Below are 22569 nucleotides of genomic sequence, written 5' to 3' on the forward strand. Positions count from 1 at the left end.
CGACTTGCGGCAGCGGAGTGACTTACGGCCGCCCCGCCCCCTTGGAGAGCGCCCGTTGGTGGGCGCGGAATACGGAGGCCGGCGCGGGCCCGGGTGCGGTGGACTGGCCGTGCCGAAGCATGACCCAGTCGGTGGTCGTACAGGGTAAGCCTCCTTGGAAGGATGGGGACTCAGTCGCCGCCGAGGCGAGTGGCCCTTTTTTCCGCCTAATGTCTGTTCTCTTTCATTCCTGGGCACAGTCGGCCAGTGCGGAAACCAGATCGGCTGCTGCTTCTGGGACCTGGCGCTAAGGGAGCACGCCGCCGTCAACAAGGTGCGGCTAACCCTAACTCCCCACTCGCACCCCAGATATGTCACTGAGGCTCTTCCAAAAAATAAGCAGGGATCACTCTCCGTGAGCTCTTGTCTGGCCAGTATTGTTATATGAGATCTTCTTGGTAGAGGGCAAACTGGTTTTTGTTTTTAAATTTTATTGAAGTACAGTTGATTTGGGGGCTTCCTTGGTGGCTCCGCGGTAAAGAATCCGCCTGCCCATGCAGGAGGCGGGGATTTGATCCCTGGGTCAGGAAGATTACCTGGAGTAGGAAACGGCAACACACTCCAGTATTGTTGGTGGTTCCCAGGTGGCGCTAGTGATAGAGAACCCACCTGCCAATGCAGATGTAAGAGACCCTAGGAATCCCATGGACAGGGGAGCTTGGCGGGAGACAGTCATGAGGTTGCAAAAGAGTGGGACGCGACTTAGTAACTAAAACAACGACAACGTGGTTGATTTACAATGTTGTGGTTATTTCTTCTGCACAGCAAAGTGACTCAAACTTATGGACAAACGTTAAAGACAAATTTAAGTTGGCATTAGACACGCTACAGTCTTAAGGAACACTGGCCAGAGACCTTAGTCTTAATTCTCAGAGTTGCATCTTTGTCAGGTTTCTTGTGAGGAGCAATGATATAGCATATGTGAAAGTAGTTGTTCAGTCGTTAAGTCGTGTCCAAGTCTGACTTCATGGACTGCAGCAGGCCACTCTGCATTAATAGGTAACATGTGGTATTGTAATCCTTAATTTAACCAGTTAGCTTTTTAAATGATTGCCAAGAATCTAAGGAAAGCTTTCATTTGATGCACCTGTTCTACAATTCTGTGACGTCATCATTCTTCATTGCCATCAGCTGAATTTAATTCAAAGCTCTCACTATATTTCCTCTTATCTAGATTGGAAGAATGAATCTAAGCATTTTATGATTATTTGCTTTTTTTAATTGTAGCTGTATGCCAGCCTTTAAAGTATTGAGGGATAATTAAATTAATAATCCTTGAATTAAAAGGACTTAATTTGGAAAAGAGGCTAAATGTAATCAAACACCAATACATGTATTTTTTTCTTTTTAGAAAGGGATTTATGATGAGGCAATAAGCAGCTTCTTTAGAAATGTGGATACCAGGTAAGATGGGGTTAAAGTTTATCACATAGCATAATCATTATTTTTATGTCGGCAGTTTGGGATACAATTTTTCAAAGGATAATAACAGTTGATAGCTGTAAAGAAGTTGTCCATCTTTTTGTTTGTTTTTCTCATTATTGAAAGTATATTCTCTTGTCATTAATATTCTCATATCATTCAGCAGAGCAGGACTTCTTTTCCTTTCTATTCCTTTATATCAAGAAATAAAAAGAACCTTTAATGTATGTTCTTTTACTTGACCTTGAAATAAAGTTTCACTATAAGGAATGCTGAAAATTTCCCTGAGAGTATCTTGTTAATGCATTCAATAATGGCTAACTTTTGAAAGAAGACTGTACTGTGCACATTCCTGTGGTATTACTTGTGGTCAGGAGTATTTGCTCTACAAATAGAATGTGCTAGAAAGAAACAAAGCAGATGTTGTCAGATTAGTTTTGTTAATTTAATAAAGAGTATATGTAAATATAGAGCTTCCCAGGTGGCTCAGTGGTAAAGAACTCAATGCAGGAGACGCTGGTTGTATTCCTGGGTCAGGAAGATTCCCTGGAAATGGCAACCTACTCCAGTATTCTTTTCTGGGAAATCCCATGGACAGAGGAGCCTGGTGGGCTACAGTACATGGGATTGCAAAAGAGTTGGACATGACTTAGCGACTAAACAACACCACAAATATGTAAGTATATATCTTTTACCTGAAAGAGTAATATGATGTTCAGAGTATTTTTTCTAAGCTTCTAATGTTAAGTCATGAAGTTCATGCATTCTCAAAATGCTTAATAAAACTAAACCTGCTGGGCTTGAACTGAAAAATAAATGGTTTATATGAGTTTTAATCTAATAAAAATTTCAGTTCTACTTTGAATTAGTTGGTTGGATATCTGAGGCAGTTATCTCCCAGGGAAGGCTAGTTAGGCCCCACTTTTTGGTGAATTTCAGATTTTGATCCTCAGGGTTGCAAACTCAGAAACTTCATTGACACCTTGAGAATGGGTCCAGTGCTCTCCCGTACAGGCAGAAAACCAAACTAAAATGGGAGATTAAAAAGCAGAAAGTCAATGTAGTCATGGACAATAGGACTCAAGACTAGATACTTATTATCTTTCACAGGCACGTACTGTTCTGTAAGAAATCTATCAGGAAATCTAAGTAATAGAAGGTTGCTTAGTGACCATGGAATCAGACCAAATAAGTGAGATATATTACCTAACTTAACAATGACTGGTGTTATTTATCTTTATTAATATAGAGTCATCTGTTATATAGACTAGGTTTCCTCTTGTTTGTACACTGTAATATCTTCTCCCTTAAATACTATTAAGAGACTCAAATTTGCCTTTGCATTACTTCCTTGTAGGTGGTATTCTAACTAAATTCGTACTCCTATTCCCTCTGTAATATTCCTTTTATTGTTACATAGTTGAGACTCAGCCTGGAAGCCATTCTCTCTTAATAAGGTGATTTTACGTAACTATATTTTCATCTCCTTGGTTTGTTTTATAGTTTAACCTGAGAGCATTCTTATATATTTCCCTAGTATCAAGTTTGAAGAGAAGGCCTTGGCATCTTGCTCTTCTTTCCATGTGCTATGAATACATGCAGCATCTATTCCACAAAGTAGTACAAAAATTCTTTTTCAAGAACAGGAGCACATCTTTTTATATACTTTATCTATTTGAGGAAATTATCATACCTTTTTAATAGCATGATAGGAATTTACCTATACCAAGGGTTGGCAAGCCTTTCCTATAAAGGACCAGTGGTAAATATTTTAGGTTTTGCAGACCATAAAGGCCATGTGCCGCATCTCATTTAGTCTGCTCCGATAGCATGAATGCAAGTCTGCTGCTGCTGCTGCCGCTGCTAAGTCGCTTCAGTCGTGTCCGACTCTGTGCGACCCCATAGACAGCAGCTCACCAGGCTCCCCCGTCCCTGGGACTCTCCAGGCAAGGACACTGGAGTGGGTTGCCATTTCCTTCTCCAATGCAGGAAAGTGAAAAGTGAAAGGCAAGTCACTCAGTCGTGTCCGACTCTTAGCAACCCCATGGACTACAGCCTACCAGGCTCCTCTGTCCATGGGATTTTCCAGGCAAGAGTACTGGAGTGGGGTGCCATTGCCTTCTCCGGAATGCAGGTATAGATAGTACATAAACAAATGATGTGACTTTGTTCCAGTAAAACTTGTTTTCACAAGTAGCTGGTCAGAGCTGGCCTGAGGATTATATTTTATCAACTCCTGACCTATGGCATCATCTATATTCAACGCAGCTTCCTTCCTATATTCTGTCTTGTAAACTATACTATACTGACCTGTACACTGTTTGTGGTCACAGATTTAGTTACTTTGATAACTTATCTTCAACATGAAATTCTAGAAAAAGCTTTAGATACTCAACAGTATATAACTGGCAGTTAGTTGGCGTGTGTTTGGCTGCAACAGGAAGCCTCACTAATGGTGGCTTAAACAGTAGATGTATCCAGTTATGTTACATTCAAAGAAAACTGGGAATCCGATGATCTCTGGAGAAGTGCCCTAAAGACCAAGATACTGTCATATTGTTGCATGTGTTGGTTTTTTGACCTCGTGTATTTTTACTTGTAACTATAAAATGACAGCCTCCACTGCCAGGAATCCCATCCATGTTCAAGATAGGAAAAAGGACCAGCTGCATCTGGTCATTTTTATCAGAAAGCTTCCCAGAATAACTCCTTTTTATCTCACTACCCAGAACTAGATTTCATGGCCAGCCCAAACTGCAACAAAGACAGGGAAATAAGTACCTCACTTTTTCAGCCTGATGGGAGATGGATAAGGGGGATGGAGACTAAGAATGGCCCCTTTGTTGCCTTTTGTGTTTGCCTCTCTTGGCGTATAAGTAGCTTTACTCTACAAATGAAAGTTAACCTTATTATCTAATAGCATTATTACCCATGGGCTATCTTATGACCTTTTCTCATGTTTTATCTTTCAGAGTGGTTGGTGATGGTGGCAGTATTTCCAAAGGGAAAATTTGTTCTTTAAAAGCACGTGTAAGTTGTATACACTTGGATTCTTATATTGCATGTGTTTTTAAAATAACTGTACTTCTGTAACTATCGTTAGAATAAAATTTTACTTCTCAACTTTTAAAAAAGTATTTGCTAAGCCACATTTAATGTAAATATGATTAAGCAGACATTTTTGTCTCCATGAAACTTCAGGGGAAAAATTTTGTGCTTAAAGTAAAAATGCTGCATTTTTAGCATTTTTTGTCTAAATATTTTAGGGGAAATATATGTCTAGATAAATAATAAAAGCCATCTTAACTCTAAGCCTAAAATACATTCTCAGTCCAGTTGCTCAGTCATGTCTGACTCTTTGCGACCCCTTGGCCTGCAGCACACCAAGCTTCCCTGTCCATCACTGACTCCTGGAGCTTGCTCCACCTCACGTCCATCAAGTTGGTGATGCCATCCAACCATCTCATCCTCTGTCATTCCCTTCTCCTGCCTTCAGTCTTTCTTTCCCAGCAGCAGGATCTTTTCCAGTGAGTCATTTCTTCACATCAGGTGGCCAAAGTATTGGAGCTTCAGCTTCAGCATTCAGTACTTCAGTAAATACTCAGGACTGATTTCCTTTACAATTGACTGGTTTGATCTTGCAGTCCAAGGGGCTTTCAAGAGTATTCTCCAACACCACAGTTCAAAACCATCAATTCTTCAGCAGTCACTTTCTTTATGGTCCAACTCTCACATCCATACATGACTACTGGAAAAACCACAGCTTTGACTAGGTGGACTTTTGTTGGCAAAGTAATGTCTCTGCTTTTTAATATGCTGTCTAGGTTTGTCATAGCTTTTCTTCCAAGGGAGCAAGTGGCTTAATTTCATGGCTGCATTCACCATCTGCAGTGATTTTGGAGCCTAAGAAAATAAAGCCTGTCACTGTTTCCACTGTTTCCCCACCTATTTGCCATGAAGTGATAGGACCTGATGCCATGATCTTCATTTTCTGAATGTTGAGTTTTAAGCTAGCTTTGTAACTCTCCTCTTTGAACTTCATCAACAGGCTCTTTATTCCTCTTTGCTTTCTATCATAAGGATGGTGTCATCTGTGTATCTAAGGTTACTGATTTTTTTCCCGGCAATCTTGATTCCAGCTTGTGCTTCATCCAGCCTGGCATTTTGCATGATGTACTCTGCATATAAATTAAATAAGCAGGGTAACAATATACAGCCTTAACATACCCCTTTCCTGATTTGGAACCAGTCCAGTGTTCCATGTCTAGTTCTAACTGTTGCTTCTTGACCCGCATACAGGTTTCTCAGGAGGCAGGTAAGGTGGTCTGGTATTCCCATCTCTTTAAGAATTTTCCAGTTTATTGTGATCCACACAGTCAAAGGCTTTAGCATAGTCAATGAAGCAGAAATAAATGTTTTTCTGGAATTCTCTTGCTTTTTGGATGATCCAGCGGATGTTGGCAATTTGATCTCTGGTTCCTCTGCCTTTTCTGATTCCAGCCTGAATATCTGAAAGTTCACGGTTCATGTACTGTTGAAGTCTGGCTTGGAGAATTTTGAACATTACTTTGCTAGCATGTGAGATGAGTGCAGTTCTGCAGTAACTTGAACATTCTTTGGCATTGCCTTTCTTTGGGATTGGAATGAAAACTGACCTTTTCCAGTCCTGTGGCCACTGCTGAGTTTTCCAAATTTGCTGGCATATTAAGTGTAGCACTTTCACAGCTTCATCTTTCAGGATTTGAAATAGCTTAGCTGGAATTCCATCACCTCCACTTGCTTTGTTCCTAGTGATGTTTCCTAAGGCCCACTTGATTTCACATTCCAGGATGTCTGGCTCTGCCCCTAGGTGAGTGATCACACCATTGTGGTTATCGGGGTAATTAATAATTAGGATCTTTTTTGTATAGTTCTTCTGTGTATTTTTGCTGCCTCTTCTTAATATCTTCTGCTTCTGTTAGGTCCATGCCATTTCTGTCCTTTATTGTGCCCATCTTTGCATGAAATGTTCCCTTGGTATATCTGATTTTCTTGACAAGATCTCTAGTCTTTCCCATTCTATTGTTTTCCTCTATTTCTTTGCACTGATTGCTGAGCAAGGCTTTCTTATCTCTCCTTGCTATTCTTTTGAACTTTGCATTCAGATGGATATAGCTTTCATTTTCTCCCTTGCCTTTCACTTCTCTTCTTTTCTCAGCTACTTGTAAAGCCACCCCAGACAACCATTTTGCATTTTTGCATTTCCTTTTCTTGGGGATGATTTGGATCACCGCCTCCTGTGCAATGTTACAAATCTCCATCCATAGTTCTTCAGGCAGTCTGTCTGTCAGATCTAATCCCTTGAATCTATTTGTCACGTCCACTGTATAATTGTAAGGGATTTTATTTAGATCATACCTGAATAGTCTAGTGATTTTCCCTACTTTTCAGGTTAAGGCTGAAGTTTGCAATAAGGAGTTCATGATCTGAACCACAGTCAGCTCCCAGTGTTGATTTTACTTACTATATAGAGCTTCTCCATCTTCAGTTGCAAAGAATATAATCAATCTGCTTTCGGTATTGACCATCTGGTGATGTCCAAGTGTAGAGTCATCTCTTATGTTTTAGAAGAGGGTTTTACTATGACCACTGTGTTCTCTTGGCAAAACTGTTAGCCTTTGCCTCGCTTCATTTTGTACTCCAAGGCCAAACTTGCCTGTTACTCCAAGTATATCTCTTGACTTCCTACTTTTGCTTTCCAGCGCCATACGTAACATCCGTCACCAGACACATCCACTACTGGGCGTTGTTTTCACTTTGGCTCAGCCTCTTCATTCTTTCTACAGCTGTTTCTCCACTCTTTTCCAGTAGTCTGTTGGGCATCTACCAACCTGAAGGTAGATGCCCAACCTTTCAGTGTTGTATGTTTTTGCTTTTTCATACTTTTCATGGGGTTCTTAAGACAAGAATACTGAAGTGGTTTGCCATTCCCTTTTCCAAAATACATTCTCATGAAGGTTAATTTTCATTTGAATATGGTGAAAAATTTCTTCTCATCTTAGCTCCCAATACAAAGCATGGATTCAGCCATATTGTAGTGAATACAAACCATAACCATGTAAAAACTCCTGAACAAAAATACTTCTAGTCAATAGCTTGTGTTTAGTCTTAGGCTAATTCTAACAACACTTCCCTTCTATGATTGTGTCTCTGCAACAAACTGCTTTTTCCAACTGTTAATCAGTAATATTTGATTATGACAAAAATAAAGGTAGTTTAGATGCTATGGAAATAATTGAGATGATAAGGATCAGACCTGGAGGAATGGCTGAAAGAGTAGAGAACAGTAGTGTTGTGGTTTCTGGGTACCATCTCCTTGTGTTTTAGGAGACCATGTGCTTGTTAGGATAATTGATTAACCTAATTAGATTAATTGATTAACCTTTGGTATAGTTTATGCCTTAGGGAATATGTTAATCCCTACCAGATCTTACTCAGAGATAAAGAAATGTTAACTTTTCCTAGTCCACTCCCAGTTTGAGCTCTATCCCACCACCATTCAGTTCACTTCAGTTCAGTCGCTCAGTCGTGTCCGACTCTTTGCGACCCCATGAATCGCAGCACGCCAGGCCTCCCTGTCCATCACCATCTCCCGGAGTTCACTCAAACTCAGGTCCATCGAGTCAGTGATGCCATCCAGGCATCTCATCCTCTGTCGTCCCCTTTTCCTCCTGCCCCCAATCACTCCCAGCATCAAAGTCTTTTCCAATGAGTCAGCTCTTCGCATGAGGTGGCCAAAGTATTGGAGTTTCAGCTTTAGCATCATTCCTTCCAAAGAAATCCCAGGGCTGATCTCCTTTAGAATGGACTGGTTGGATCTCCTTGCAGTCCAGGGGACTCTCAAGAGTCTTCTCCAACACCACAGTTCAAAACCATCAATTCTTCGGTGCTCAGCTTTCTTTACAGTCCAGCTCTCACGTCCATACATGACCACTGGAAAAACCATAGCCTTGACTAGACAGACCTTTGTTGGCAGAGTAATGTCTCTGCTTTTCAATATGCTGTCTAGGTTGGTCATAACTTTTCTTCCAAGGAGTGAGTGTCTTTTAATTTCATGGCTGCAGTCACCATCTGTAGTGATTTCAGAGCCCAAAAACATAAAGTCTGACACTGTTTCCACTGTTTCCCCATCTGTTTGCCATGAAGTGATGGGACCAGATGCCATGATCTTCGTTTTCTGAATGTTGAGCTTTAAGCCAACTTTTTCAGTCTCTTCTTTCACTTTCACCAAGAGGCTTTTTAACTCCTCTTCACTTTCTGCCATAAGGGTGGTGTCATCTGCATATCTGAGGTTATTGATATTTCTACCAGCAATCTTGATTCCAGCTTGTGCTTCTTCCAGCCCAGTGTTTCTCAGATGTACTTTGCCTATAAGTTAAATAAGCAGAGTGACAGTATACAGCCTTGACCACCACCATACCAGTGAGCAAGTTGGGAAACGGAGGAAACACTGTTGGGAAAGGGTAAATCAATCAGCATGTTTCTGTAGACTTTGACTTTTTTCCTACAAAGCTTTCTTCCATTTCTCCTTAGTCGTCTTGGTATCATGTGGCTACGATCACTGAAGAGTCTAAACTTTAAACGACAACTTGGTAGTTGGGTTCCTCCCCTGTGTCCAATATCTTAGGTTAACAGGCAAACACTCGGAATTTGGTAAATCCTGTATTACAGTTAGGGAAGGCTGAAAGGCCTGATAGCTATCACCAGGTAGCTCTGAAATAAAATAGTAAACATCAAATCTTAAAAGCTATGACTCCAGACCTAGGCTAACTAAGTGAGGAATCCAGAATAATTCCTTCCAATTGTCATTAACTTCCAAGGGAGAAACAATGGTCTGATATGACAAAGGAAAGATCGAAAGAGTTATAGACTGTCAGGGTTTAGTCCTAAGTGACTATGAAAAGGGTGATTCTCTCAAGACTGACTTCAGAAGGTTCTCGTTTTCTTTTTAGTAGTAGATGTCGTCTCCCATGTCAGTAAAGCTTGTGGCATTTATGAGTTTGTGAGTTTTTATTGTGAATTACTGGCAGGGAGGGACACTGTCATCATCTTTTGACATCTGTCCAGTACCTTGGCTTTGCACATATAAGTAGTTTACTGATTTGAACTGGACAGTTTTCAGCTGTGATTTCATAAAGAGTAGCATGGTTGTACCTAGTGAGCAAATACATTAATGCACCCTACATTCATTTAGAATTTTTTCTGGTTAAGGTTACCATCTAGAGTTCTGAGACCTTGTTCTCAAGAAATTTATAGTCACATAGGCACATAAATCAGACATGGCTGAGTGACTTTTACTATAGCTATTCTTATTTTCCCCTGGAGAAGGAAATGGCAACCCACTCCAGTATCCTGGCCAGGAAAACTTTATGGACAGAGGAGCCTGATGGGCTACAGTCCATGGGGTCACAAAGAGTCAGACATGACTAAGCAGCTAACACTAGGCATATGCATAAAAGAATTGTTAGAAAACCAGAGAGAATGATTCAGTTCCCTTTTTTCCTTCTTATTCTTTGGGTAAGGGTTCAGAATCCATCTTTTCATTGGATTCCACTTTTGCAGCAGGGTGAAATTAATTTTTTAATTTTTGTAACATATTCTATAAAAAAGCATCAAAGATTTGATTGGGTTTAAATTATAAAAAGAACAATGCAACTATAAGCTCAAAAATCATTTTTGTTTATAGAGTGACTAAAGAAAAATATGCTGATTACATTTTATTTCTCTTTCTCAGGCTGTTTTGATTGACATGGAGGAAGGGGTAGTAAATGAAATTCTTCAGGGACCATTGAGAGATGTATTTGATAGTAAGCAGCTCATCACTGATATTTCAGGCTCAGGGAATAATTGGTGAGATTATGCTGAATGTAAAAATCAAATGTCATCTGAAAAACATGAGGAATCTTTGTTTCATTCTGTTAGGTCCCCCTGACATGAAAGCAAGATGTAATTTGCCACGCCTCACACTAGGCCTTTCAGCCCATCATCTTTTCCTTCAAGATGATAGCGTTTCACAATGCTTGGAGGCCATCTGCATCCTAGTTGTTTCTCTCTCTTTTGTTTTTAAAGAAAAAGATGAATCATGAAAAATTCATTTACTAAAATTTCTCCTTGTAATTTGATTCTTTGTAAATGCTAGGTAGTGACAAAAATTGCAAGTATAAACTGTTCTCTTACCTATTACTATAGGTAATAGTAAAGACTCTATCAAAGTCTTCCTATCAGTCAGATTTAATAGGAAATGATGATACAAATACCGAGATGCAAACCAGACCAGTGTCCCAGCATATATAACTTATTCTGTAACTTTTGAGTTACACCTGACCACATGTTGTGTGGAAGTCATTCTTACATTTCAGTTCACCATAATAATACTTGCAAATCTGGGCAACCAAAAAGGCTTGCAGAGCCTCATGAATATTAGTACTAGATGAAATGTGTGGCATTTCATCTAGTCCTAACATGATGTGACCAATGTTTTTCTCATATTTTAAGCCTAAGGTCCATTTAGAATTTTTTATTTTTCATGTCTTTCTAGTTGACCACAATCTGCTTTTTAATACATAACATACACCATACATAGTCAGAGATTAAGTGAAGATGAGGGAAAAAATCTATGTAACTAAAACCCATTTTGTTGTATTTATACCTTAAGGGAAGATAAATTTTAAAAACTATAGTTTAATATCCATTGATAGTGAACTATCTTACCAGGTTATTTATGGATTATATTTTTAAATATATATGTGTGTGTGTATGTGTTTATTTGCTCAATTTTCTACCAAGTATCTTTGAGATTATATAATATGATTTATTGATATTAAACAGGAATAGAATTTACTTAAAACAGTAAAAATACCTTTTCAAGTTTATAGTCTTTTAATCAGAAATAATAAAATCTTGAAATAATAAATGCATGATTTTTTTTTAATCTGTATTCTTTTTTCTAGGGCTGTGGGTCACAAAGTGTTTGGCAGTCTTTATCAGGAAAAGATTTTAGAGAAACTCAGAAAGTCAGCAGAGCACTGTGATTGTTTGCAGTGTTTTTTTATAATACATTCCATGGGAGGAGGTAAAATTATTCAGTCATTTGTCTATTACAGTGTGAAAATGCAAGTGGATATTCATTTTGTCAACATAAGTCTTATTTTCAGGCCTTTACTTTAAAAAGATAGAACTATTAAGAATTAAGAGTGTGTTTATGAGTGCATGTACATAACAGCTTTTTATCTTAAATTTTTGTCAAATTGTGTCACTGACCATTTTTTACAAGCTTAAAAAGCATTTAAAGAGCCAATAGAACTGAATCTGAAAAAACTTTTCTTCTATCTTCAGTGGAAGGTAGATTTCACTATAAGCTTTTTGAGAATGCTGCCTTTCTCCTAAGAGTTTTCTTACATGATTCTGCATCCTAACTAGAGCTAAGTATTTGTGCATATTCATAGATGTGCTTGCAGAAGAATACCAGTACCCTTTCTTTAACCACCTTCAGCCCTTTCTTGTGTTCAATAAGAGAAATAAGTAAAAGAAATCCTCTTAGCTCCTTTAAATCATTCCTTACATGGTAATTAACCGCCTTAACCTAGAATAAATGATCTGCATTGCTTTCTTTCCCAGGGAAGTCTGTACCTTGCAAGGGAGGTATTTTGCTCCTCTATTCCATGAAGTAGAAACTGATCATAATTTGCTAATTTCAAAAGAGAATTAGCCTATTTTAAAAGAAAAATTTGCCACATTTTTTTCCTCCAAGCTGAGATTAAGATTTTTATATTCAGCAGGTTATGTACAATTGACTTTCATTTTTATTCAGTATGATAGTATTTGAAAATTGCAGTGTAACCATGCCTTTAGAAGGCCTTTATAATAATTAAATTAAGAAACTAGTTTTCTTTGTAATGACATAATTAACCTGCAGATTTTGAGTAAGTTTTCCAAAAAATACCAGTTTGATTTATAGTTCTTTATGGTACCTTTCTATATCCCTTTATTACTCAGAATCTCAGTAGATTATACTTTATTCATAGTTCACTGAAAATGGCAAATATACTTGAAACAATATTGAAGATTAAAAATGAATTCTTTTCCCACATCTAATCCCTAATCTCTCTCCTCACAGATAATCAAGTTTGCCAGTGTCTCTTCTTCCAGATATTTTGTGTGCACATTTTGTGTGTTTTTACATAAGATCATGCAATACATATTACTCTACCATATTTTCACCTTAAATTGTTTCTGAACATTTTTCGATATCAGCCCTGTCCGATTGTGTAAATATGTAATAATTTTTGAAGTCAGTTCCTCATTAATGGATGTCAAATTGTTCATGGTTTTTAGTTACAACATAAAAATCCCCAGCGAACATTTGGTATCTCCATCTTTGTTCGTTTGTGCCACAATAGCTGTAAGCAATATTCCTCGATAGGAAAGTGGAACCAAAGTTTGTTGGTACATTTTAAGTTTTGATTGATACTACCAAATTATCTTGCCACAATACTGTGCCAGTCTGTATTATTAGCAGCAATTTATAAGAGTTTATTTCCCCACACTGTCATCAACACTGTGTATTATGAGACATTAATATATTCAAAATTATATTGTGTTAATTTGCATGTTTAATTAGATGAAAGGTTGAGCATCTTTACATCTATTTGCAATTTGGTTTATTTTATTATTTGGTTTATTTTATTGTAATAATTATAATTATTACAATTTGTATCCTTAGCTCATTTTTCCATTGCATTATTCATGTTTTTTACTGTTGATTTGTAACTCTCTTTATTAAAGAAATTTAGTCCTCCATCATATGTTTTGAAGATTTTTTTCTTAGTTTGCTTTTTTTTCCATATATATGGAGAGAGGAATTTTATTTTTAATGGAATCAAAACTGTCTTTTTCTATAATGGCTTTGTTTTTTTATAATGCTTAGAAAGTCCTTATTAGGGATTAACCCCAAAAAATCTCTTTCTAACCCAAAAAATCTCCATCACTTTCATCTTATATTTTTAACATCGTAACCTTTTAATATTTTATTCACATGGGGTTAGAGCATTGGCTTTTAAACTTTTCTTTCATCAGAATAGCAAGAAGTACATTTTATATCACAGCCCAGCACACACACACAAACACATGCACAAACTAAAACAGAAGAGTATTTACCCACACTACATGTGACTTACTAATATTTCTTTTGTTTCATTTAAGAAAAGAGAATACTAGTCATGGTCTTATAAATTGGGTTTATAACCCACTAACGGTTCACAAGCCATACTTTGAAAACCACCAGGATAAAGGATTCCAGTTTTCTCTCTTTAACTTCTTAAAAATATCTGAATTTGTAGAAATAGAACTCTGTGTATCAGAAAGTTACCTGAATGGAATTCTTAGAGTTTCTGCTTTTAGACAGATAGTAAAAAAAGTTTCCTGTTTTAAAATTATGTAAATTATAGTTGGTCATGCTTAGCTTTGAACCGTTTTAACTCCGTGTTTAAATTGCTTCATGTCATGATACCTTTCATCATTAGGATTATGTAGGTGCTACACTAAAGATGTCAAGACAGTTTGGTTTTTTTAAGTTGCTTAACATCGAGTGTAGACTGAATACTGTCTTAGGTGAACTTTTTACTCTTCGATCAGTTCTCTTGGCATCATATAGATATAATTTAAATGTAAAAAAGTATAAAGTGTAGAAAGGTCTCTTATCATCATAGCCAGACCCAGAGATTGAATTCATGGCTTTAAGTCTCACTACCTATATTGTCTTCATTTCTTTATCTGAAATTAATTAGTTAATATATATATAATCACAGGTATGAGTTGAAAATTGTCTTTAATAAATATTTTTACCAAAAATACCTGACAGAAATCCAGGTTCTTTACAATTACATTCTGAACCATTTATGCTGTTTTCTTTTTGAAATCTTAATCCTCAGGAACAGGATCTGGACTTGGCACATTTCTTTTAAAGGTGCTCGAGGATGAATTCCCAGAAGTATACAGATTCGTGACTTCGATTTATCCTTCTGGTGAGGATGATGTCATAACCTCACCTTACAATAGCATCTTGGCAATGAAGGAACTTAATGAGCACGCAGACTGTGTTTTGCCCATTGACAACCAAGTAAGAAATAGCATTGTGATTTATGGACATATTGTGTATACATTCAGTCTTGTGTCATATGTATATGTTTATGTGAAACAGTCTCCACTTTCAGCCTTTCCATCTAAGAGAAAAAATAAGTTTAAATTGATTTTTGTGGGTTTTTTTGTCTTCCTGGAAGAATTGTCATCTATGTCTTCCCTTCTTAAATAGCTTCTTTCCCAATATTTTTCTTTTAAAAGTCTTTATTTGACATCATTAGCAAAATTGACGTCATGGTGAATTCTGGAAAGTTGGGTGCAGCTATAAAGCCAAAGAGTCTGGTTACTTCAAGTACTGGAGTTTTTAAAAAGCGGCAGGAGAAACCTTTCGATGCAATGAACAACATTGTGGCAAATTTGCTGCTCAATTTAACAAGGTAATTCTATTCACAGTGTACCTAAGGGCAGTTTAAAAACTTCTCTGTGCTTTTGATGATGTTTTGCAGTGGCATTTTTTAGTTAGTCTAAGTTGTAGAAACTTTTTAAAATTTTTATTAAAAAAATTTTGTCTAGTATTTTCAGATCTGTGAATGATAGATCAGAATTTTACTTTCACTGACTCCAGAGCAGCATTTTCCCCAAGTACATTCCATGAAATATTAATAGGTGTTAAATGATAATAGGTTTTGTGGGAGATATACCTGAGAAACACTTTGATTAGATAAAAGCAAATGTTTTTTCTTTTCCTTTCTGTAAATTAACCTTTTAAACCAGCTGATATATAACTTTATTAGCTGGTCCAAAATATTTCTCTGACTTTGATCTAAAAGATTACTTCAGCATTATTCCAAATTATCGCACATATAAGCAAACCCTGGGGGAATTTATTAATAGTAAGATTTATAGAATTAACTATTGAACTATATGTATTTGATTCAATCTGAAGTCTGTCTTAAAAGTAAAAATTTTATGTATATAATTAACAACTGTGGTCATGTGTCTGGTTATACTTTAGATAATCCAGAAATAAGAATTGTTGTAGATGTTGTGTTATAATTATCTTTATGTTCATGATACTACATTTCACTAATACAGAAAAAGCATATATTCTTTACTTAAGTACAGTGTACAAAAGTAAGAAAGTGCCTGCTGATGAAATCAAGCTTCATTAATATTTTTCATGTTTTAATGTTAATTTTTTAGCTCTGCCAGGTTTGAAGGATCCCTTAATATGGACCTAAATGAAATCAGCATGAATTTAGTTCCTTTTCCTCAACTGCATTATCTTGTTTCAAGCCTAACACCTCTGTATACACTGGCAGATGTTAACATTCCTCCTCGAAGGTAAGATTTAGTAACTGTATTTCAATTACTTGAGGATTCAGATTGCTTTAAAAACAAACACGTTTTTAAGAGATAAGTGTATAATAACTAGTTGTTTCTACATATCATCGTCTTTATGAGAAGTATATAAAATAGTTGATGACAGCCTTTTTCTATTCAGTGAATGCTGCTTCAGAAGTCAGTTTAAAATAAAAAATAAAAATTTAAAAAATAGAAGTCTTTTTAAAAATCTCAATATTAAGTTGTTTGAAATTAAATCTAATAACTAAATTTTACAGATATAATTTTTACTGAAAAAGATTTAACAGCTTTGAAGTCTGACACATAAGTATGAATGCTAGCTCTGTCACTTACTCATTACAGGACCTTGGGCAGGAGATGAACTTTTAGTTTTCTCATCTTTAAAAATGAGAGTCAAAGTGCCTACCTCATATGCGTTTTGGGTACATTAAATAAGAGTATCTTTTAGAGCTCTTACCACAGTCTAGCACCATAGAAGGCTTACAGATACTGCTCTATTCAGTTCAGTTCAGTCGCTCAGTTGTGCCCGACTCTTTGCGACCCCATGGACTGCAGCACGCCAGGCCTCCCTGTCCATCACCAACTCCCAGAGTTGACTCAAACTCATGTCCATTGAGTCAGTGATGCCATCCAACCATCTCATCCTCTGTCGTCCCTTTCTCCTCCTGCCTTCAATCTTTGCCAGCATCAGGATCTTTTCAAGAGAGTCAGTTCTTCATATCAGGTGGCCAAAGGATTGGAGTTTCAGCTTCAGCATCAGTCCCTCCAATGACTATAAAGGACTGTTTCCCTTTAGAATGGACTGGTTGGATCTCCTTGCAGTCCAAGGGACTCTCAAGAGTGTTCTCCAACACCACAGTTCAAAAGTATTAATTCTTTGACACTCAGCTTTCTTTATAGTCCAACTCTCACATCCATACATGACTACTGGAAAAACCATAGCTTTAAATGTACAGACTTTTGTTGGCAAAGTAATGTCTCTGCCTTTTAATATGCTGTCTAAAGTCTCTTAGTTTCCGTTTTTTCCCCATCTATTTGCCATGAAGTGATGGGACCAGATCCGATGATCTTAGTTTTCTGAATGTTGAGCTTTAAGCCAACTTTTTCACTCTTCTCTTTCACTTTCATCGAGAGGCTTTTTAGTTCCTCTTCACTTTCTGCCATAAGGGTGGTGTCATCTGCACATCTGAGGTTATTGATATTTCTCCCAGCAATCTTGATTCTAGCTTGTGCTTCATCCAGTCCAGCATTTCTCATGATGTAGTCTGCATATAAGTTAAATAAGCAGGGTGACAATATACAGCCTTGACGTACTCCTTTCCCGATTTTCTCTGTTATATGTCATCTCCAGAATACCTTGTTTTATAATTTAAGCATAAAAGTTATATCAATTTACTTAACAAAAAATGTATTCTTAGTATAGACAGTGATGATGAACTTCATAAGGTCACGCTGACATTCACAGTTGGCTGAGGAAAAAGGTCTTGTCAGACTCTGTTAGAGGAAAATTGAAATTCCCTGGCAGTCCAGTGGTTAGGGCTCCGAGCTTCCACTGCAGACAGCCTGGGTTCCATCCCTATTAGGAGAACTAAGATCCCTCATGCCTCCCTGCCAGCACCGCCCCCCCCAAAAAAAACCTCTTTTAGAGGAAAGTTTGTAAATGATAAAATGAAAACTAGATTACAGATCTTTTTTTAAGAGTTTAAATTTTGTCAAGCTAATTCTATATTGTGGAATGTCACAGTGATATTGATTAAATTTTATTTGAGCAAATAGCCAACTATGCGAACTAGTAGGTACAGTCTCTTTTCTGTGTGAGATGCTAATGAGCTTAAGCAACTTGCACAATTTGTTTTATTGATCATGGGAGTCAACCACAAATGTTTGCTTTTATTATCAGCCCAGCATATTAAAAATGAGTATACTGGTGAAAGATACACCTTCACTGTGGACACAGAATGTAAAGTGGTGCAGACTATTTATTGTACAGTAGTGATGATCCAGACATTTAAAGTTAATCCTTAAAAGCTAAAGACATGTAATTTCTAATTAAGTTCAGCATAATCCTCCTTGGTATATTTTGATAAAAATACCATGTCAACATTTAAAATGTATACTTATATAACTTGTTAAAGGTTTGTTTTTAATTAAAACATGTTAGGAAAATCTGTAGAGAACTTTAAAAATGTTAGACTCTTAAGAAACTAATCACAATGCTCTTTCTAGCTTTGTGTTCTTCTCCTTTTTGCCTCTGCTATACTAGAGGTATTTCAAAGGCCGCCATATCTACATACAAACATATTTATCCTTAAGCAAATAATAAATTGTTTTAAAATTATACTGTTAAAAGGCATAGTTTTAAAACTTTAATGTATTAGTAGTCTCAAACAACTAAGAATGATTTTTGGTTGTGCTTTGTATTACTAAATGTCATCTAGTCCATTTTTATCAATTAAAATAGAAAAACACATATTGGAATGTGTTTACTGCTGCTGCTGCTAAGTCGCTTCAGTCGTGTCTGACTCTGTGCGACCCCAGAGACAGCAGCCCACCAGGCTCCCCCGTCCCTGGGATTCTCCAGGCAAGAACACTGGAGTCGGTTGCTATTTCCTTCTCCAATGCATGAAAGTGAAAAGTGAAAGTGAAGTCACTCAGTCGTGTCCAACTCTTAGTGACCCCGTGGACTGCAGCCCACCAGGCTCCTCCGTCCATGGGATTTTCCAGGCGAGAGTGCTGGAGTGGGCGCCACTGTGGAAGGTGTATATGCTCCTTTAAATTCCTTATTTCTAATGTAAATATAAACGTGCCAAGAACTTTAAATAGCGCCTTGCTAATTGTTAAGTTTTTTGACAAATGGTAAATCAAGAATGAGTTTGCCTGCTTACTGTATAGTGGTTCTTAACCTTTTCTGGATTAAAATGTCCAAAAGCACATACCAAAATTTTGAACACAGTAGAGGAATCATAAGTCCCCTAAAGCTCACCATCCACTAAGAGAGTCCTCTATCCTTCTGCTATAGAAGAATGAGGATAGAATATAGGCTCCACTAGAGTAGGGAATTTTTGTTGTTCACTGCTGGGTCTCTTGCACCTAGAATGGTGCTTGGCATTTAGTAAATATCTACTGAATGAAATCGCAGCATAGTGCAATTTCTGTGGCTCTTCCTAGACAGTCTGCAGATTCAACACACAGAGTTCTGGCTAGAGTTATCAAAGGAACTTAATCATACTTGTATTGAGTTAAATGGGATTTCAGAATCAGACTGGGGCCATATTAAAGGCCTAGGAGCCTGTATTATTATATAAACTTCATCAGTCACTTTTATCTTCCTCTCTTTAAAGAATAAAAGAAGTTAAAAGACTTCATTCACTTAAAAGTATCTGTTTTCAGGAATAATAATAGAAAGTTGTGTCTCTTTTAGAGAACTTAGTATTGTCCTTTGATAGTTTCTTCTTAATTATTCCAAACTAATTTGTGATATATTTTATAGACAGTAGTCTAATAGGTTTTTAATTAGTTTTGATAGTTCTGATATTATGAAGTAGATAAACATATTGAACTAAGTAATAATGACATAAGTTTTAGACATTAGTACCACATAGTTAACTGATGATTTAGTCAACATTTTGTAGCTATCTGAAATCACCAGTATATTGCAGAAGCTCTATCACCCCCCTCAAAATTGCTTGATTTCCTCTCTTCATATTTACCCAGATTGCTTTGAGAAAATGATAGCAGAGATTCAGAATATAATTGTGTGTGGTTTATTTACCTATAGATGACTGTCTTTTCATCTTATAGTTACAGATAGAAGAATGATGTAATATTTGTATAAACAGTGACTCTTCCTTTGTTCTAGGCTGGATCAGATGTTTTCAGATGCCTTTAGTAAAGACCACCAGCTAATTCGAGCTGACCCCAGACATAGTCTCTACCTTGCCTGTGCCCTCATGGTTAGAGGAAATGTACAGATTTCTGATCTTCGCAGAAACATTGAAAGGTTCGATTTTATACTTCTCAAGATAATGTGTTATGTGCACTGTTTGCAACGGTGGAGCATGTAGTTAAGTAGCATTGTGAACTTCAGTTGAAGTGTGACCTTGAGCAAGCTACTTAGCCATTCTGAGCCTTATTTTTCCTCAAATTTAGAAAAGAATAATAGTACAATGTTGTTAATTATGTTATGCACGTTAAACGATGAGATGGTATCTTCTGTAAGTGTTCGGAAAGTTTAACTGTTGTGTTTATTACCACCACCACTACTACACTGCTTCTTAGTTTCTTTTACTATTTATTGACAGTCTGTTTTTTAGGGAAGTTGCTTTATTGAATTTCAAAGCAAGGAAAATTATAATACCTTTATTTCTTTTCATCCCCAGATTTCTAATGTTAAAGAATATGTTTCTAGCTTCTTGAATCACCATTACAGCCAATTTAACATCCCTTAGTTCACTGTCAGACTATACCTTGATACTGCTGGTATTAAAAATTAGATAACCTACATTATAATTTAAGCACTTAGAATGGTACCATTAGTAACGTCCTAGTTTAACTAATGTGGGTGGCCATAATATGGCAGACATTTTAGCACTTTAATTCTTACCTTTGAGTTTTTGCCTCTCAGATTAAAACCTTCTCTACAGTTTGTCTCCTGGAATCAAGAAGGCTGGAAGACCAGCTTGTGTTCAGTACCTCCCGTGGGCCATTCCCATTCGTTATTAGCACTGGCAAACAACACGTGCGTGAAGCCTACCTTCGTAGAACTGAAAGAGAGATTCATAAGGCTCTACAAGAAAAAGGTAACCATCAGTACACCTTTCAACTGTGTGTTTATTTTGGCTATTTACAGTCCATGGAGTCACAGAGTCATACATGACTAAGCGCATGCAAGTATTCTCAAGAATTACACTAATATAAATCAGGCGTGATCCTGTTTGCTATATCAGTGTATTGATTATAACTGAAGAGGAGAGGCTTACTCACATTCTAAATGAGAAATCTCATGGGTTTATAGGATTTCGGTTCTCATTTCTCTTGTAAAGCAGAGTGAACTATCATTTTAATAAGAATATTTTACATTATAGGATAGTTGTCTGTATTAAATTCCTAAAACTGGTCAGCATTGGTTTTTTTATTTATAGGCTCATCTTCATCACTATCTACAAATTGAAGGGATGGAGGAAAGCTGTTTCTCAGAAGCCGTGTCATCTTTATCAGCACTTATACAGGAATATAACCAACTGGATGCCACAAAAAGCATGCCTGTGGAAGATTTACCTAGACTAAACGTAGCTGTGTGAGAAAGAAACCCAAAGATAACACTTTAATTTCACATTTTTTACCCCCTTACCTTTCTGTTTCAGAATTTTTGTGATTCAAAAAGCCTAATGTGTTTTTCATATTGAGAAGACTGTCTTTAGAATGGTTTCCATTTAATTACAATTTGTTGATGATACCGTTGTGTGAAATTAGCCAAGTACTAGTGCCTTAACGTCAAACATTTGTCTTCCAAAAAAGTCTTGTTTTCTAAAATTGAGAATAGAGCTCAACATTTTACTTTATTTATCGTCTCATATTTAGTCATTTATACAGAGATAATCATGGCTGCAATAAAATCTTGTACAGATATTTTTATATTTATAACTTGTTTTCATAGTCTGTTTAAATTCTGACTCTTTAAAAGTAAATACAGGAGTAGAACATAATATAAATATTTCTTTTGTAACAGCCACTAACTTCAGGAATAGATTTTATTACAATTTAAGGAGGTTTTATTTCTTCTTTGGGTAACCACTTGTTTGCACTCAAAAGAATCACAGTTTACAATTAACTTGTATTAAGTTATTTATTATAAAATTTTTTTTAATCAAACCAGTTGGTTTTGTAATAATAAATGTTCACCTTTTAAAACTGTTCCTTGTTACCAGTTTTGATTGTCACTATTTATATAGCAAACAGAATATTACTAAGCTTGATACTTTCTTTGAAACTTTGCAGTAAATGTAATAGTCTGGTGAAAGTGTTCCAATTACTATAAATCTCCAGTTTTAGTCTTCAGCATTAATTTAATTTATTAATTATATATTTCAAACTCACTGATGGACTTACCATTTAAGGAAGTAATTTTGAGAAAATTTATTTTCAAGCCAAAAAAAATCTTGTGTGCTTTCTTTAGTGTTATTTTATTTCCTTTTCAAAGTAAGTATACTGCTCTTGGTTTTTACCTTGGAAATCAAATTTTTTACAGTTTGGTATAAAAATTTAGGTAACTGTCAACAGTGGTCAAAGAAGTTCCATTTTTTCCTTCCAAAAGAAATCTTAATATTCAGGATAGGGCAATGAAAATAATAAATATATTTACAGCTTAATCTTACTCCTGTTTAAGATTTAATCTAGAAAATCTTATAGGATAAAATGTTCTCTTGTGAATTGTATAATTTTTTATTTCATGGAATATGTAGACAGAACCAACTATTACATAATTATACATTTTAAGAGCTCAATTTTAAGGTTTTTCATATTTTACATATATTTTTGGGAGAACCTTTTTTTAAGCTTCTAATGCCTTAAATACAGTTATCTGAGAACATCCAGGCATTCTTACTGTTTGAAACTAATAAGGCAAAT

At 36.4% G+C, this 22569-nt stretch overlaps 1 protein-coding gene across 3 annotated transcripts; it reads left to right on the forward strand.

Annotated features, from left to right (window-relative positions):
• Positions 14 to 21855, forward strand: TUBE1 (tubulin epsilon 1). Of its 3 annotated transcripts, none has more exons than XR_310266.2 (12): positions 14 to 144; positions 240 to 313; positions 1391 to 1443; positions 4434 to 4491; positions 10235 to 10350; positions 11451 to 11572; positions 14430 to 14617; positions 14839 to 15014; positions 15781 to 15921; positions 19802 to 19942; positions 20586 to 20741; positions 21084 to 21195. XR_310266.2 is itself a non-coding variant. In XM_005684557.2 (12 exons), the coding sequence occupies exons 1-12, from the start codon at positions 120 to 122 to the stop codon at positions 21240 to 21242; spliced, it is 1428 nt and encodes a 475-aa protein (XP_005684614.1). In that variant the 5' UTR covers positions 14 to 119; the 3' UTR covers positions 21243 to 21852. The 3 variants fall into 3 exon arrangements, 2 of the variants coding, with proteins under 2 accessions (XP_005684614.1, XP_005684615.1); XM_005684557.2 differs by having other exon boundaries at positions 20567 to 20741; positions 21084 to 21852; XM_005684558.3 differs by lacking the exons at positions 14 to 144; positions 1391 to 1443 and having other exon boundaries at positions 255 to 313; positions 20567 to 20741; positions 21084 to 21855.

Source organism: Capra hircus, chromosome 9, assembly GCF_001704415.2.
Source record: "Capra hircus breed San Clemente chromosome 9, ASM170441v1, whole genome shotgun sequence".
Taxonomy (NCBI): Eukaryota; Metazoa; Chordata; class Mammalia; order Artiodactyla; family Bovidae; genus Capra; species Capra hircus.